This window comes from Lonchura striata, chromosome Z (assembly GCF_050655825.1).
Source record: "Lonchura striata isolate lonStrDom1 chromosome Z, ASM5065582v1, whole genome shotgun sequence".
Lineage (NCBI taxonomy): Eukaryota > Metazoa > Chordata > Aves > Passeriformes > Estrildidae > Lonchura > Lonchura striata.
This window is the reverse complement of record NC_140740.1, coordinates 84,616,609-84,635,955: the sequence shown is the minus strand read 5'-3', so window position 1 is coordinate 84,635,955 and position 19,347 is coordinate 84,616,609. Positions and strand designations below refer to the sequence as shown.

At 37.4% G+C, this 19,347-nt stretch overlaps 1 protein-coding gene across 1 annotated transcript in view; it reads left to right on the top strand.

Moving 5' to 3' along the window:
* Positions 1-17,953, top strand: part of RNF38 (ring finger protein 38) — a 107,907-nt gene extending 89,954 nt beyond the window's left edge. The window contains exons 6-12 of the mRNA XM_021533862.4: positions 3,081-3,251; positions 4,866-5,027; positions 7,888-7,994; positions 9,490-9,574; positions 11,052-11,173; positions 11,494-11,593; positions 15,445-17,953. Of these exons, the coding sequence (XP_021389537.4) occupies positions 3,081-3,251; positions 4,866-5,027; positions 7,888-7,994; positions 9,490-9,574; positions 11,052-11,173; positions 11,494-11,593; positions 15,445-15,507 (810 nt within the window). The 3' untranslated portion in view covers positions 15,508-17,953. The remainder of the gene's footprint in view (positions 1-3,080; positions 3,252-4,865; positions 5,028-7,887; positions 7,995-9,489; positions 9,575-11,051; positions 11,174-11,493; positions 11,594-15,444) is intronic.
* The last annotated feature ends 1,394 nt before the right edge of the window (positions 17,954-19,347 follow it).

The following is a 19,347-nucleotide window of genomic DNA, read 5'->3' as shown; positions in this document are numbered from 1 at the left end:
GGAAGTTGTCTAGTGGTCACCTGCTGCCATACCAACTTCCAAGTATGGAGATGTCACAATGCCTCTAAGTTTCTGCTTCAGTGTTTGACTGTCTTTGTGATAAAGAATTTCCTCTGTATGTCTGGTTAAGTCTTCTTTGTTGCACCTTTGTCCATTGGTCTTGTGCTCTTTCAGTTTGCTTCTTGAGGAGGTCTTGGATTCTTGCTGTCCACTCTCAGGAAGTAGTTATACACAGGGGTGTAAGGTATTTTCTTACTTTTCTCTTTTTAAAGAAGAACAAGGTTAGTTCTGCCATCTCTTTGATGCAGTTCTCTGCAAGTCACTGGTCATCGTGACTTTCACCACAACCTTGTCATCATGTTGTCATTGTCTATGTTGGGCACTGGAACAACCCAAAACTGGACCCAGGACTTGAGATAAATGTCACAGTTTCTGAATGGAGGGGCAGAATCACTTCACTAGTTTGACCAGTTGCTTTCTTAGCCATGCATGCCATAAGCCTTTTTGGCTGAGTACATTATGGGTATTATGTACGTGTCCATCACAACCCCATTTTTTTTTCTGCAAATCTGACTGCAGCAGATTAGTCTCAGAGTGTCCTGATCTATGGAGCTACTCTTTTCCAGTGCCAGACATTGTTTGCCTTTGAACTTTAAATAGTTCCTGTCAGCCAATTTCTCCAGCCTAGAAAAATACATCTTGAGGTAGCTCATGCCCTCCAGCACATCACCTTGATCACCAGCTTGATCTGTGAACTTCACAATATTTGTCTATTTCATTGCATGCATAACTATGAAGTAAACAAATGCCATTTATTAAATAACTTCATGAGTTTTAAAATTTCTTCAAAGACTAAGATGGCATCCAGAAGGACATAGACAAGCTTGAGAAATGGGCCCATGTGAAATCTCACGAGGTATAACAAGACCAAACACAAAGTGTTGCACTTGGGTTGTACCAGCACAGGCTGGGGATGAGCAGATGGAGAGCAGACCTGTGAGGAGGATTTGGGGGTGGTGGTGGGTGAGAGGCTGGACATGACCCAGCCATGGACACTGCCAGCCCAGAAAGCCAAAGGTGTCCTGGGCTGAATCCAAAGCTGTGTGGGCAGCAGGGGAGGGAGGGGATTCTGCCCCTCTGCTCTGCTCTGGTGAGAGCCCACCTGGAACCCTGCATCAGCTCTGGGGTCCCAGCACAGGAAGGACATGAACTGCTGGAATGAGTCCAGAACAGGGACACCAAGATGATCAGAGGGATGGAGCACCTGTCCTGTGATGAAAAGCTGAGAGAATTGGGTTTGTTCAGACTGGAAAAGAGAAGACTTTGCGGTACCCTAATTCCAGTACTTGAAGGGAGCTTAAAAGAAAGACAGAAAAGGACTTTTTACAAGGGCATGTAGTGACAGAACTGGTTTTAAACTGAAAAACAATAGGTTTAAATTACACATTAGGAAAAAAAAAACATTACTGTGAGGGTGGTGAGGCACTGGAACAGGTTACCCAGAAAAGTTATGGATGCCACATCCCTGAAAGTCTTCAAGGCCAGGTTGGATGAAGCTCTGAGCAACCTGGTCTAGTGAAAGGTGTTCCTGCCCATGGCAGGGGATTTGGAACAAAATGTCTTCAAGATTCCTTCCAACCCAGGTCATTCTATCATATGTCCAAACTGAAGAACTTTTTTAAAAGCTTGAGTGAATAAACAGGTAATTTTCATTTCTTTCTGCTTGGAAGTTAGTGTTGCCTCATTTGCTCTAGCTTTAAAAAGTGACATGGGCATAGCACCAATCAAACATATATAGGAGCTATGGTAATCTTTACCATGTAGAATCCTATTTCAGTGTTTCCCAAAGAATCTCATGTTTTGAAGAAGACTGTGAGATGTTCTACCTGCAAATTTATCTTCAGCTATTTCAGAGAACAGTTTTCAGTTTAGTAAAATACAATAAAAATGTATTACAACCATAGAAACACTTGTTCATGGTATTTATTTTTTCAAAAAATGATGTAGTAACTGAGAGAAAAGCGTAGTCAGCATTTAAATTAAAAATAGTAGTTGGATCAAATTAATCTACTAGTATTTTGGTGCATTTGGAGGTTTATGTTTGGTCATGATCATAGCAAATTGAGATGATTGTTTCACCTCCACTACTGAAATGTAATTTTAAATTAGTTCCTTTTACCATTTTATGCTATTATACTCAATATGTAAATGCATGATGTGTGACCTTTCTAATAAGAAAAAAAAAGATACCAAAACTGGTGATCTTTCTTTTCAAGATTTAATGATTAATATCTTAATTAATGCTCTTGTAGTTTTTAAAAGCGTAAAAGAAATCCCTGACATTCTCACAATGGATCAAAGTGCAACAAAAAGGAGATTGCAGGTTCCTTGCTCCTTCATAAAGAAAGATGGAAGTAAAATTGAACAGTGCCACAAAATACATTCCTGTTCCCCTGCAGTGCATTTTATTGTTCAGACATTAGTGCTGAAGGTTGCTTTTTTTGTCAGCTTTTTAAAGGAGGAGAGAAAAAGAGCTATTTCCTGTAGTATCTGTCCACTAGGGAGCTGCTTTTAGAGCATAGGACCTGCCCAAAATTGCAAAATGAAGCAGACTGTAGGAATTGTTCATAGTATGTGAGGCAACAGAGGTCTTTAGGCATAGTCTGACAGCTGAGTCCCTTATCTGCATCTAGAACTTAGAGTGCTTGCAAGACCATTGCTTTGGCGTGTTCTTTTGATGAAGATATGTGGGAAAAATAAAATAAACTAGGCTAACTGTATCTGTTCATCACTTGGGAGCCTGTCTGGTTCTGGAGTATTGAAAATCCAGTCTCCTGGTGACCTCATGAGTACCTAGCAGATGTCACACTGTGCTGCTTCCCTAGAGCCTGTTCTGTAGTAATCACTGTTGTTGGGTATTTGAATGAGTTATTATTTATGTGTATTTTAGAGGCTTTTTCAGCAAGGCTAAAGAACTGTTCTGTTACAGTTATATCTTTACATAATAAATACATAGAATGTGGAACATTGTGTAGGGAATGTTTGTGCTACAAAAGTGTATTGTTTTCATTTTATTTCAGATGCTTCAGGCGTGCTCAGTCCAGCACCTTCCTGTACCATATGCAGCATTTCCACCCCTCATTTCTAGTGCCCCATTCCTTTTGCATCCTCCTCATATCCATACACACCACCCTCCTCACTTACCTCCTCCAGGACAGTTTGTTCCTTTCCAAGCACAGCAGTCACGGTCGGTAAGTAAATGCTTCTTACCCACTCTCAGTAGAACTGATGGGCTGGATGGGCACATGGTACTGATACCTGGCTGAGGAAACAAGGATTTTCTTTCAAATTGTTACCGCTTGATATGAAGATGAAAAAAATACTCCTGAAGTTCAGTTTTTCACTTCAGATTTCGTCATTGCCTGTGCCATTTGTCCATACGCTTTTACTTCTCTCAGAAAGATGGGTATTTCCCTCACTATCAGGTATTTCTTTCCCAGGAAGCAGAATAGAATCCAGAGGACGTTGTGTAAGCATAGTAGGCATCTCAGAGAAAAGTTCAGCAGAGAAAAAGGCACAGAGTGTGGCTTTTAATACATGTTTCTTTTGTATTACTTCTTGATTAATTTTTAAATAACCAGTCCTTTTCCTAGGACATTTTCTTTACTCTTATGAAAGTTACTGATGTTGCTTAAGCAGATTTGGCTTAGTGAAATGGACTATGCAAACACAGGAAAATGTGACTCTGTTTTGGATTTAGGGGGAAATCAGATTTACAGTTCTGGCCTACCACTCTTTCTGTGTGGTTATCTGAGCACTTATCCATTTGTTTGCCCTGATGAGTTTTCAGTAACACAGAAACAGGATATAGCTTTATTATTGCAAGCACTGCTGAGACACCTTCACGGTATGTCTGTGTTGTGGATAGCATGGTAGTCGCTTCATTACAGTGATGAGAGAGCAATTTCTATCGTAACAAAGTGGTTTTTTGTGGTAAAAATCTTTTCGAGACTTAGCTTTAGAATATTTATGGACTCTGGTTTTACTTTGAGTTGCTTACTTAGGTTTTTAACTGGGCTTGCAGGTCTGCTTTTAGCTCTGCCAAAAACCTTGCATCATGGTGGTTTGAGAGTATCTTGTTCTGTATTACAGGAAAACAGTATTTCTTTCGTTCCACAAGGTGGCTTTCTTAGATTAATTTCATGAAATAGTGGAGTTCAGTGTCAATAACAGAATGGTGTATTTGTGAAACAGTTAGAATTCCTGGTTGTTTCTTGGGCACTTTTGAACCTGACTAATATAATAGATTTGACTAGCAACAAAACCAGTCTGGAATCCCATATTTCTGAAACCTCAGGACTGCTTGTTAGGACTGCTCACACGACCCTCCTAGGAAAGCATCTGCTTTCTTCCTGGATATCATTATCAGTTTCATGTACTGGAACCACCATGATTCCCCTCCACTTCTCAGTTTTCTGGCACAATTTCAGTTCTTGTTTATGGTTGTTTATGTGTTGTTTTTTTTTTTTTTTCTTGCATAGTTATACAGTGAGAGCAGCCTGGCAAGGAGAACAAATATTTGTCCTGAAAAATGCAAGATACAGGAAATTACAGCCACTTTTATATTTGCTAAATCACATAAATTCCTGGTCTATAAGCATGGCTAGCTGGAAAAGATGAATTTATATCAAATGTGTCGTGTTGTCTTTGCTTTTTTGGGTGGTGCTAATGACCTAGGAATTGCTCACAGAGTTACTATAAAATTGATCATGGCAGCACAGAATATACAGCTGGGACTGCAGTTCTTTATTGGGGAAAAAATTCATCTCTGTTACTGCAACAAAGACTATCTCTTTTTTTTGTAGCCACTTCAAAGAATAGAAAATGATGTAGAATTGCTTGGAGAACATCTTCCTGTAGGAGGTTTTACATACCCTCCCTCAGCCCATCCACCAACGTTGCCTCCCTCAGCTCCTCTTCAATTCTTAGCCCATGATCCATTGCACCAGGAGGTGTCATTTGGGGTAGTAAGTATTGTTTTCTGTGCTACATTCTCTTTCATACTGCATTGACATTCTTGATCTTCATTCTGTAGTACATTTTGTTGAAAAGTCACACCTGTGCAGTCATGTTCCATTGTTGGAATAGCTGCATATTGTGGCATTTTCTTTAAGCCTAAGTTTATCAAGTTAAGGGTGATTTAATGACACCAGCAAATTATTTCTAGTAACATTATTTGCAGAGTGCAGCAGCATTTACTTACAAAACGTTCCATGTTGTCACATTGTCCAAGACTTCTGTTGCAGGTATCAATACAGTTCAGGAAAACTGTTGTCACTTTTAGTTAATTCTTCATCATATGATGAGTTTCCACAGCTCAAGAAAGCCAGAATGCTTTAAAAAGAATTATTTCTAAGCAGCTGTAGAATGCTTCCATAATTTAGACCACACCATATATTATAAAGATAGCCATGTTATAAAGCTTGATTTAACTCAGCTCTCTGGAGATTGACAGGCAGTTCAACTGCAGCAGCACAAAATGAAATTAAAATTGGTGCAGGATAAAGTCTGTGTTGAATTTTGTTGAATTTTTTGTGCTTCTGTGACGTGTCCAGTGGTGCTGCTTCAAGGATCTCTTTGTCTTGTACTTCAATCTGCAATTATACTAGTCCTGAAATACATCAGGGTTTTGTTATTGTTGCTGTTGTGGTGGTTTTGTGCCGGTCACTTCTTTAAAAAAACCAAAATACAAATACCCTCTCTCTTGCCTGTGTGATGCTGGGAGAAATGGCTAGATCCCAGGTTTAGGTGCATACATTTTTTTATTGTTTGACACACACACCAAGTTGTCAGTGTTTTTAGGGGTATGTTGTTATTTAAATTCTAAATAATAATTAAATTTTAGGCCCTTCAGCTGCAGAATATACAGATATGTTGTTTTCAATTATCCTTCTTGAAATCACAGAACCTAGTCAAATGGTTGTGTGCAGTTTTCATAAAGGTTCAAGTAAATGTCCACTATTTCAAACAGTGATCAACTTACTCCTAATCTAAAGGTGTACAGATTTGCAATAAAGTTTTCAGGCACTATGAGACACTCTGAAGTACAGAACATTTGAAAGCTTCCATAAACTGCTTGTATTTTATGCAATATACTTGTTAGATGAACTTGTCTAATCATACATGTTTTGCTTGGAGTCAGTCTTCTTCGTAGATGAGGAACATAATAACCGTTTTCTGCAGATAGTAGCATTTTTCCTCTCTGATGCTTCAGCTCTGTGTTGTTTATTGCTAAGGAGTAGAATAGAGATGTATTACAGGTAACTATGTGGCCTTTTATAAAGTAATACTAAATCTTTACAAAGCTTTATTTGCATTAACATTAGAATGGAATAGCTGTGTTTCTGATTATTTTTTATTCAGTGAACATAACAGTTTCTAATTACGTTTTTGGATTAAAGCAGTAAAATCACTATTTCATATGTCTAATTTGAGACTTCAACCAAAAGGAGCCTGGCTCTTTTGCATTGTTTTTATGTTCATATGTTCATATTTGTATGTTAATTTTATGTATGACCATGTCTACCTAATTATAATGTTTCTGTTGTGAAATTAGGGGATTTTAGGTTAGTCATTTGGGGTGTTGGGCTCTTGTGCTTTCAAATTTCAAACATGTAAGAAGAAAAACATGTTAGTAAAGGCTTAAAGTGTTCTTTGTTTCAAAAAAAAAAAGTCTTAAGGCCCTCAAATATGAATTTAATAGGGATATATGAATATTATAGAAAATACAAAAACAGTTGTAGAAAATACAGAAACATTTTAGTAAAAGATGACAAAAAGCACCCTGATTTATCCATGGAATGAATGCCTTGAAACTTTGGGCTTGAGTGTCTATGTGTGGTCCAGCTGCAGAAATTGTACTGATCAAACTTTTACTTACACCTGAAAGGCTTCAAGCCTTTAAGCCTGAATATAAGTATATACCATTGCTTAAAAGTTAAAATATTTTTTTACATATTTTTTTTTAATTCTCATCTTTAAAGAGTTTTTAAGGGCTTCTTTATTCAACTGCTTATGCACAGGCCTGTATAATAGCACCTGAGCCTTTTATATTTACAAGAGGTTCAGCAATTAATGTCCTGCTTCCCAAACTATACTGACTGCAGACTAAACACACCAAGAACTTGTGAGGGTTTCTGTTGTATATTACCACTTTTTCACATGAATTGGTATGATTCTATATTATTAATGGGAATAGTAATTTCAAATTGAGGCTGAGATTCTGTTGGATTTTAGCAGAGGCTGGATTTTTTGAACAATGCTTTATTGAAAGTGGATTCAATTATTTCACTGTTGATTAAGAATAGACAATGTTGAATCATGGGCTCACAGATTGGATAAGGTTGGAAGGGAGGTCATCTGGTCAAGCAGGGCCACCTAAAACGGGGTGTCCAGGACTATGTCCAGCCAGGTTTTGAACATCTCCAGGAGGGGAGGAGACTGCACCATCTCCCTGGGCTACCTATGCCAGCGCTCAGTCACCCTCAGAGTAAAGAAGTGTTTCCTGATGTTCAGACAGAGCCTCCTGTGTTTCAGTCTGTGCCCAGTGTCTCTGGAGCTGCCACTGGGCACCACTGAAAAGAGCCTGGCTCTGTCTTCTTTGCCTCCCTTCGGATATTTATATGCATTGATAGGGCCCCCCCAAGCCCTTTCTTCTCCCGGCTGAACAGGCTCAGCTGTTTCAGCCTTTTTGCACATTAGATGCTCCAGTCTCATGTTAATGGCCTTTTGTTGGACTCTCTCCAGTATGTCCATGTCTGTCTTGTGCTGGGGAGCCCAGAACTGGACACAAGTTTCAGCTGAAGCTTATTTTCTTCTTTCTTGCAGCCTTACCCACCTTTTATGCCTCGAAGACTCACAGGGCGCAGCAGATACCAATCACAGCAGCCAATACCACCACACCCTTACCATCCCAGCCTATTACCTTATGTGCTGTAAGTGAAAAGTACATTTGCTTCCATCTAGGCTATTAAGAAGTCAGAAAGCATCTTGCCACTTTTTATGGTTGGACTCTACCAGAGACCAGGCATATTTCACCTGTCTCAGAGGAGAACTTCCATTTTTGTGTAAAGTTATCAGACTGTTTTTAATAACCAACACCACTGAGCAAGGAAAAATACAAGTGAACAGTTTTTGTCCAGTGTAGTTTTTTAGGTATTTTGAGGCACAGTAGCCTCTTGTTTCTGAAATCCTGGTAAGATCTTCAAGAGATTTTAACCATAGCTCTATGATAGTCTTACAGAGGTTTAGTTACACTGTCGCATCGAGTTGTAGGAGTCTTCACTTACTGAATAAATTAGTTTGGTTTTGTTCTTAATTATAAAACACAAGAGTGTGGACTTCTTTATTGGCTTAAGTGCTACTCTGTCACTTTTCTGTTCTGCCTCTGATTAGCTGATTCTGGAACAGATGTGGGACAATTAACATTTAGGAATTATCTGTAGTGTGTTATGGTAGGCTCTGGAAGAAAGTTTGGGTCTATGACATGAGATGTACTACACTTCTGTGTTCTGTATTAGAAGTAAGAATTAAATGTTTGGATAACAAAGATTAAGTTTCTGGTTGCAAAGGTGACATTGACAAAGAAATAATCAAGCACTGACACCAGATCTGTAGATCCTCTCTGTGCAACATCAGACGTGGCATGAAAATAGCACCAGAAATCTGATTCAGCGAAGTTGCAGTCTGAGAGTAGTGTCATAGCTTCTTGTCTATTCATTGAGGATATGATGTGGCACAGCAATTCCTGATTCTACTATATTAGTGTTTTTAAATTTGTGATTTCCATGTCTGTGGATGAAGTTTTGACCCATTGCACTACCTTGGTGGGGTAAAAAGACTAGAAAAACATATCTTTGATCTCTCAGTCTGTAGGGATTCTGCTTTTACTAACATCACAGTACATGAGAAAGTGAATTTGTGCTTGTCTTTAGGATAGGTTTGTCCAGTAGCAAATCCTTTTTATCTTCACTGTGTGTTTTAGGCTTGCAGAAGTTGCAAGACTTTTATGTTGGAGATCTAAATGGACTTAGTATTCATACTCTTTGATGGTCTTCTATCCACTTAAAGAAATAAAACACATTTAAAACCAGAATGTCAATTTTTTGTCAGTTTTAGGTCTCCATAGTCTGTGATAATTAAGAGATTAATTTTTGTAATAAAGCTGAGGTTGGTTAAAAGTGTATCAAGTGAAGCATGCATGCAGTTAATGAGTCAGCACTCCCAGTATAAGAAAGTAGCAAAAAAAGCATTTTCCTGTGACTCTTTCACTTCAAAGGTCTGTTCTTGACTTCAAACATAACATTTTTGCCAGTTCTTAGAACATGTTGATTTGAGGGGCATCAGGAAGATTACTTTACCTCTGCCAGATGTTTCTGTGCTTTCCTTCAACAAGATACTGAACCTTATCCTTGTTTGCTCTTGTGGTAGATCAATGCTCCCAGTGCCACCGGCAGTTGGACCACCTTTCAGCTTTGAGTTGGATGTGGAAGATGGAGAGGTAGAAAACTATGAGGTTGGTGTGTGAACTACAACTGCCTTTAAAGAACAGATGTTAGCTCAAGCAGTAGATAAAATTTTATTATATATTGCTTTTAATCCTGGTTTTGTTTTTCAAATAAATGTAGTGACTGTGAAGACAGAATCCAAAAATTGTCCTTTCAGATATTTTTTGTAATACTGAATATTTAGAAGTGTTTTGCTTTCTTTCTTGTCTATTGCTTTTTCCCAGAACTCACCTTTTCAGGCTAGTAATCATTAAATTGTTCAACTTTTATGTTCTCCGTGCTACTCTTCTCCTTTCAAAATTTAACTGATTTTAAATACCAAACAGAAGTGAATCACTTTCAAAAGAAAGGGTAAGTTACTGGTTTTATGAGTGTAACTTTCAGAATAGTTTTAATATCATAGGATTAATTAATCTACACATAATGTTTATAAAATTGCCTTTCTGCCTTCTTGCCCTCTGGAGGGGATGGTAATTCACATCTAGAAATGCAGAACCCTCTTAAATATCCTACGTAACTATGGGGCTGTTCCAGCTGTTGTTTCTTTGCTGGTTCTGAAGCCAGTGGATTCCATTTGGTTTCTGTTGAGATAGTCATCATTTAGCTTGACTTTTGCATCTCTTTGCCTGTGCTCTCAGTAAGATATCTGTGTAGTTGCACATCTTCAGTTTAACAATGAGCACTTCTCTAATAACTTCTGTGGTGGTTCAGAAGCAGCAATGTCTTATGAGAATTTGGGCCCCAGGTTCAGCAGTGTAAAAAATCAATACCATTTGCAGCTTTCATAGGATCTTTTCTCTGCATTGATTGTCTGTCACACTGGTGTTGTTTCCTAGGCCCCTCATGAAGGAATGTGAGTTAAATAATGACAGATTGCAAATTATATACATGAAAGTATTTTAGTTGCAATAGTTGGCTTAAAGAAAATTAACTTAAAAATTAGCAACCAAAAAAGCACCTAAAGTTTGATGATTTGTATTTGTTTTCCAGACTGAGGATAGAATCTCCATATTTTAATTCAGCTAGCCCAAGATACAGAGTGGGGATCATAAACTGTCCCATTAAATTTATGATTTCTCTCACAAGACCAAATTCACATATTCTTACGAAGGAAATTAATTGACAATTTCTTTCTGGTTACCAGCACTGTTAATTTCATAGCAGGGAGAGGTGATCTCTCAGAAGCTAATTATTTATTGAGCTGTGTATGCAGTCATGGGACTAATTGGAAATTGGGTCCTTGGGAAGTGGTTTTGAAATCGCAGAGATAATACCTTACATAATTACGAAGATGGTTAAGCCCTGAAAGACTTTCCAGGGAGCTTGTGTTGTGTGAGAGATCTAAGGTTCTAAACATTTCTTGATAGAAGGGTGTTTTGAGCTAGCAGCTGGTGTAGTCAGATGTGATGGTAGTGCCCAACACTAATGGAACCAGAGCCTGTTTGACCAGTGAATTTTTAAATGTCTAGTTTCCATGTTTTGCAGGCACTGCTGAACTTGGCAGAACGTCTGGGAGAAGCCAAACTACGGGGATTAACAAAAGCAGACATTGAGCAGCTTCCATCCTACAGGTTCAATCCAAACAATCACCAGTCAGAGCAGAAATTGTAAGTATATTGGTCTCTTTCAAGGATCCATAATTTAGGTGGCTTGATTTTCATTTCTTTAACTTGCAGTCACAGTTAGGTGAGAAAAGCAAGAATACTTGATTTGTGATGTGAAAGCACAGTAAACAAAAAAAAACCAACAAAACAGCCATAAAACCCACAGTCAGTTCTCAGTTTCCTTTGTCAGATGTAGATCACTGTAGCTACTGAAGGAGTAAAATAGCTGCTGTGTTGCAATCATACTTGGAAGGTTTTGTATGGAATTGCATATTTGTTGTTATTACATAGCAGATACATTTGAACTTCATTGTCTTTTTTAGATGTGTGGTGTGCATGTGTGATTTTGAGTCAAGGCAGCTACTTAGAGTCTTACCGTGTAACCACGAGTTCCATGCCAAATGTGTTGATAAGTGGCTGAAGGTAAGAAAAAGTAATCCTATCTTAGATGAAATTGATTATGTAGTTTTGTAGGAGTGGGTGGGGATATTTTGCTGTTACGCTTCATTTCATCTTGTTTTGTGTTTCTGATACTCAGAAATGTTAGCGGAATGGAAGCAATACCTAGATATTATATTATTCTAATCATTATGAAGACTGTTCTTCACAATATTTGGCACAATGTAAAATGAGTATGAATACAATTGTTTTCATAGACTGCTCTTACTGTGTTTTCCATGTGCTTAAAACAATAACTCTGCATTTGAGTAATACACAGCATTAAAGAAGACTTGAGAAAAAGTAAATTATACAGGAGGTATGATACAAAGTTTGATGATGCTGGTGGCTTCAACTATTTTACAAACCTTGCCTAGCAAGAATGAGTACCAACACATTTCCTTCCCCACTTTGCTGTTAATGTTGGTTTCTGGGGCAGATGAAGTGGGTTACATATGTACATTTATGTATATGCATATACACAGAAGTGTAATATATAGAAATAGAAACTAGAATTTTACAAAGTAATGTACCCATCAAAGAGGATTTGAGCAAAAAAGAAAGGCTCAAGAGTCAGGACCGCCCAGTAAAAGCCTTGATTAAATAGTAGCTGTGCAGAAGGTGAGAAGAACAAGAAATACAAGTAGATTATGGCAGACATTTCTACAGTCTGCATTGAGCCAGATTTACTGCCACCAAGGTATTGATTCTCATCTTGCCTCAGTTTTTAAAGTATTTTATTCTATTCAGCTTTAATCCATTTAGTCTGTTGTGTGGAATCTTGGAAACTACAGTGATCCTATGTTGATGTGGTCCCTAGAAAATCATAGATGGTGTTTTGGAAAAAGAAATAAAACACATTTGCCTTTGTGGCATCATAAATAGGGCATCATATCTTAGGCAAGTGCTAAAATACGCAGTGCAGACAATGAAAAAAGATCAAGTAAATGTTGACAATATTTTTCGTTTCCTAAGAAGATCCCAAGAATAATGAGAAGGATTTGAAAAAAGGGGATGTCAAATTGCCCTTTGGCTACAATACCCATAGTAGTCTAAGTCTAAAGCTCCTACAAAATCTAGCACCAGTGTAACTGCTTATAATGCTCATAATTTTTGATAGAAATGGTCCAAAAGTATCTGAATTCACATACATGCTCAAGAATCAGCAAGAGTAATCTAAACACCTGGTTGTTTTATTATCATAGTAAGAAGCCACTTGCACAGACTCCACAAAACATTATTAGTTTTTCCTGCTAGACATATGCAGTTTTTTTTCACTTACTACAAATTAAGAGTAGAGTCTATATCAAAGTGGTGTCTTCAGTGTCCCCGTTCTCTTCTTGAGCAGCATCCACACTACATGTGTCAGTGTTTCATTACATGAAACTCTCTTAAGTCAGTTGTGGTGGGGACAGCGAGTATCCAGGGATAGTATTCTCTCCACTTTAAGGAAAGAAAGGGGAAAAAAAAGAAAAAGTCATCTGACATAGCCTGTGAGATAGTGGACACTATAGGTTTATTATGTGGATTATTTTAAAGACAGTTCTTTCCAGGCAATTAATGCAAAAAATTATATGCCTCTGATTCATAGACCCCCTGATCTGCAGATTTCTGGAAGTTAAAGGACCACATCAAGAAAGTACCATGCGTGTTTGCCTTTCTCTTAATGCTCTTTTCTCGCCTGACATTCCACTCAGGAGTCAGACAATCATGTTGTTAATCTCTTTTGAACTCAAGTGTGTTTCTTTAAAAGTTAAGAGTTAGTTCTTTCAATTACTAATGAACTGGCAATAGGATTTGGAACTGCAAAGTGAAAAAACAAATACAGTTTAGTCGGTTTTCATAATCGTAGTATACTGTTCTAGCAGTTGAAATAGTTTTGCTGATGTTCCTGTCCCATCTTAGACTCTCCATTTTCTAACAGATCTTCACCTGTAGTATTTTCTAAAGGTTGTCTTTAGAATGAGGTGCAAGATATGCAATAAAAATGTAGAGGGGTGCAGTTAAACCTAGTAGAACTTGCAATGACATTGTTACTCCAGTTCTGAGTGCAAAATAAGATAGACAAGGTTAAACCATCCTAGTGTAGGTTCACTAAGACACTACTTTTACACCATGTGGGCTCAGTTACAATGGCACAAAGATGTATATGCAAATAAAGACTATTTTGCTTTGGAAGTTGTAATGAATAACCTGTAACACCAGTTTGTTTCACTGCTTCTGTCTAAACTTGGCTGCAGTTAAGCTAACATCTGGAAGTGATAGTAACTGGGAAATATTTTGTGCTTTAGTTTTGCTTCTATCCATTTTTAATGAATTTGAGAGCTTTTCTGAAAGTATCTTGATTGTATAATTATGTCCACATCTACCTAATTCACATCATCCAGCCAACATCATGTTCATGAGTTCTACAAGGGAAAGTTAAAATCGTAGCTTTCAGTATTTGTAATGTTATTCCACTAAGTAGACAAAAAATGATCAGTCACTATTTTTTATTAACTTAATCTCATTTCTTTGAAAAATATATTTGTTATCTAGGACTATTTCTAGAACTATGGAGTCAAATTAATTTTTTTTAAGTTCCATCATATGTCACTTTAGTGAAAGATATAAGTAAAAGGTTAGTGATTCAACTGATTACTTCAAAAGTACTCTTCTAGGGTTGCCTGTTGGTGATGATGGTGAAGTAAAAAACTATCTAAAGATGTTTTGTGGCTTGTGTTTTGTGTATGAATGGAATGTGTGATGGTACTATATTTTTAGGTGGTGAGCAAGTAAGAGGAAATGTTCTATAATAGTGCATTGAGTTGCCCACTTCAGCTAAAATACTTCCCCTATTTAAACAAGCTGAAAGACTTAACTAGAGAAGATAGAATGTGGAAGAAACAGAAGAACTAAAAAGAGAGAGGTTATCCTTTCACTTTTTGTAGTATTCCAAGTTCCCATGCTTCACTGTATTTTGCTCCTTCTTAACGCTATACCCTCTAGTCAAGTATGAACACATGAGAAATGAGTTCTTCTATAAAATAAAAGTCATCATTCCAAAAGAGAGCTTGACACCATGACCTGTCTTCACCTTGAGGGTTGAGAACAATGTTAAAAGGATAACCTGCTTTTATATTTAACATACTAGGAAGTGATGTATTATATATAAGGAAAGACAAACTGTAGCTATACTTCAGCTTATTTCTAGTAGACTAACACCAAAGTAGTGCAATGGTTTTGAGAGGATTCTAGTACTTGAATACATGCTTGGTCGGGTCAACTTTTCTTTCTTTATTTTTTTTTATTCCACTTCACTTAAAGCCCCTCCCTTTTCCCTGGTTTTCTTTCAGCTTTGACCAAGTCTGTATAATGTATTTCTGTGACAATAACCGAATAAACAAAGTATGATGGCATTCCTGGTCAGTACAATTCATGACAGTTTGACATCTTCAAACAAAATGCTTATTTGAGCCCAAAGTGTCTCAGTTTGTTTTGGTGGTTTTCTCTTCAGTGTACAGTACAGGTTGTTAGTTGCATCCATCTGACTGCAATATACTATAATTGTGAATCCACATTAATGAAACCACCATCACTTAACTAGAGCCTTATTTGTTGTCTTGCTTGGCTTTAAAGATAAAAGGCACAATTATTTTTTTGTAAATGTAATTTTGAATCGGCAAACTCGCCACACCATTCAAACATAACAAAACAAATTAAGAAAAGGCGTAAGCACATTCTGTCTTCTCTTGAATTGCTCTTCAGCAGTCACAGATGTCAATGTCACATACAAATTACTTTAACAATGTATTTGTCGGTCTGGTTGACCTTATTTTGTTTTTCTGGTTTTACAGGCAAATCGTACCTGCCCGATTTGTAGAGCTGATGCTTCAGAAGTGCATCGTGATTCAGAATGACCAATCCAAGAGCACAAATCTGGTTTGGGTGTTTCTGTATATATGTATACACAGAATATATGTTTCTGTATATATGTATACACATGTATATATAAACTCTCTATTGAACTTACCTACCCATGTGGCTTCCAGCCTACCCTTTACACAAAAGGGTCAATGGACCTTACTTTGCACTGTGTGACTTAATCAGTTACAAAGCTTATAATTAGTCTTCACAGTTAGGGGATAGAAAGGTCTATACACTTGTAAATATGTTTGGGACAAAATACTGTATGTCTGTAATTGCTGCACCCATTGCATTGTGCAAACACAAGGAGAGGAACCAGTGTAGAGTACTAGTACTGTTCAAATAACACACAAGATTATACATTGCAGCATAATTATTACTACACACATTATGTTGTTAGTACATGCTGGTATATAAATTCTCAAACACGCAGGCACACCTGGTCACAAGCACACTTCAGTCACCCTCTCAGGCAAGCACACACTCACACCATTCACCCCCACTCACAGTATCTGAAGGATCTATGTAAGGTAAATTGCTATATTGTTTGGAGCTATCACTTTTTTTTTCTTTTATATAAAAGCACATGCTAAAAGATCACATCCACAGTAATCTTGCAGCAATACTTGGAATGATCACACAAAACCCAGGGAATGTCAGTGCACACACAAAATTAAGCTAAAAAAATCCTTGGAGTTCTTGTTAGTATAACAATCCCATAACTATTCAAACAGCTGATATGCTTCCCCTTCACTGGAGGCTTTAAGTGTGTACCACTAAAGAACGCATTCATTCTTCATACATGAGTAACCTTGGGGATTGTATCATATGTTACAAAGTCTGGATTTCTTAATGGCTGATTTACAAGTTACTTTATCAATGTATCAGTCAAAGCTCTTGGTGCAGCTGAATAGAAGCACAATTTTGCCCTGTTTCAGTTGTTTTTCCCTCTGTTTAGTTATGCAGGTAGTTCTGAAAAGCAGTAGCGCTTTGTATACCTGTCCTTACTTAGGAACACTAAATAAAAATGCTTAATTCCACTTCAAAATACTATAATTTCTTTTTCCTCTCTTCCAGTGGAGTTAAAGAATAGGCTTTTCACAATACGAAAATAGCAGGTTAAATTACATGTAATAAAATTTATTTTTTTAACAAATAAGATTATGTTTAAAAAGCATATGCCACGTATGTCTTACAAAACTTAGCCTCTTTTATATAACTGCAAAAGAAAAAGAACCCATGGTCAGATTTAAATATGACTAACATTTTTGTGTTTAGTATTCAGTTCAAAGAATAGAAAGAGGGTACTTTTTCTAAACTTGATATAAGTGAACAGGACAGATACTTCTGAAGCTGAGGGAAAGTAGTTCTCTTTCTGGAACTGGAGAAATGTTCCTTTTCCCCCACTAAAATTCATTGGGACAGTGGGAGGTCAAGGAGGTGGAGGGTCTAAGTAGGAAAAATCCTGCAGTTAATCGTTGCACTGTTATGGCTTGTCTCTTCTGGAATGGTTCTTGGGTTTGCTTGGGTGAAAAGGGACTTGCTTCCCGTGGTTAGTGTGTACAAAGAGCACACATGCTTGTATTTTGAATTAGCTCAGACAGGCTACAACCACATCTTCTGTGGTGGGCTGTCACGGGCAGGGGATTTATGTTGAGCTCTTAACTGCCATGTATTATGCACAGCTGCCGTGGTGCCTGATAGCACCTGAATTCAGCAACACTTCTTTTATGTTTGTTGCCTTTCTGCCATCCAATGACTTATTTATCCAAAAAAAACAAAAATACCTGACCTCCAATATGTTTGCTTTATCATATTGGCACTACTGTGGTTTTTTTGCATAAACTGTCAATTTAATTTTGACATTTTGGTGGATATCAAGGCCTACAGATAATTCCAGTGTCTCATTTTTTGGCTTTCTTTAAAAAAAGAAGTAAGGCCATGTGTTGTATGTCATTTTGTACAGGCACTTGAATGTGACTTCACAGCTGTTAACACAATGCATAATACTTGGGATGAGACTTAACAACTGTTCTAATTTTAATTGTAGAAAACAGTTTCAACTGAGTTATCTTTGGGCCTTTGTAAAAGCTGTGTTTTTTTCCTTTGGTACATTGTTACCTCATTTTGCTACTTGTGTTTCAGACTTTCTAATTATTATGAAAGCTTATGGTTTTTGTTGGAATCATATGTTGTTAAGTGTTTTCTTTAAATCATATGCTATTGTATCATTTAACATGTAGTTTTAAATTTGTTATAAATATCTGTAACCAAATCATTTGAAAGGTTGATAAATTTTTAACAAAATTTGTACATTTTTTATGAGAGTTACTAGTAATGCTTTACTAGGTAGTGCAGTGGATTTTTATTTTTAATCCCTGTGCCCAATTTTGGAGTTGAAAGAGTTGTTCAGTAATAAATGTATGATGTACACTTAGACAGTTTTGTTCTGTTCTTTCTCTGAGGAGTGTATGGTTTTCTTTTATTACTGGGCATATTTCTGTGCATCATCATACAAATTGAAGTACTACTGGCAGCAGCCACTTGTGTTTTAGGTGTTTTGCCACCTTAACTGTATCACACAACTTTTTATTTATCCTTATGTTGAGAGAGCCTTAGAAACTGATCTGAAATTCTGTACCATATTTCTGAGAGTGTGAAAATCCAACATACTCAAAGCCTTGTGTTCTAAAGATATTATTTACTTATCCAGAAGAAACTTTGCAGGGATGAAAGTGCTTCTTAGGCATACTGTTTGCACTGTGAATCAGCTGAGGAGATGTGTTACACTTTTGCAGTGCCCTAACTGTAGTAAGTGATGCATCCTGAATTATGCTGGTTTAATTAACCACGGTCACACAAAAAACTGATAGTAAAACAAAACCAAAAACAAAGAAAAAAAAAGTGGAGTTGTGTGATTTTAGTTTTAAGATAATGTAAACCAAGTTGACAGATGTAGTTATTTAAGTGGTTTTCATTTACATAGGGCATTTTAATAGCTGCATCTATAGCAGGTGTTCTAGATACTCAGTCATATTTGAAGATTAATTTATGTTTTTGAGAATCCTTATGCAGGTTCACACACATACCTTTTGAATTTGGGAAATGTTGGAAAAGAGAAAGGTATCAATCTGTGAGCTCAGATACTTGCTAAGTCACATTTTTGCACATGAGTACATAGCAGAGCAGCTTCCAGCATCATCACTAGTTTGGCCATGATCAGTCCTAGCCTGAAGAGCAGAATTGCCCTGCTCCTCTCTCCTGATCTGGTCTGTGCTCCCCACCTTTGTGTCACAGCATCTCAGTCACTTCCTCAGCCTGTGCAGTGTCTGCCTTTGCTCACAAGCCTGTGTTACCACTCCTTTAGAGTCTCCTGGCATTCTCATTAATTAGCTGACAATTTCTCTTGCTAACTTGCAGTAAATCATATCACTGCTACAACATACTGCATCCTGTGTATTCTTTTGTGATTCTGTTTTCCTTTCTTGCTTTCAACTACTGCCTGCAGCCCCAGTTCTCTATCTCATGTGGCTGCTGTAACTTTCTGTCTCCCACAGCTCACACTGAGGTGCACACAACCATCTGACTTTCAGATGTGGTATTTCCTTGCAACTGATTCACCTTGCAGATTTGTGACTTGCATGCCACAGTGCTTATCAACTGGTTCAGGAATGACAGCTTGCTTAACAAAGGATGGAGTTCCTCATTTCTTATTTAGTCTTACATACACAATAGACAGGCTTGGCTTTTCAGGAACAGTGGCATTGCTGCAGCTTTTTTCCAATTCTAGTGTTTGCTAACCTTGGTAGATGTATTTACTTAACAGCATAAGA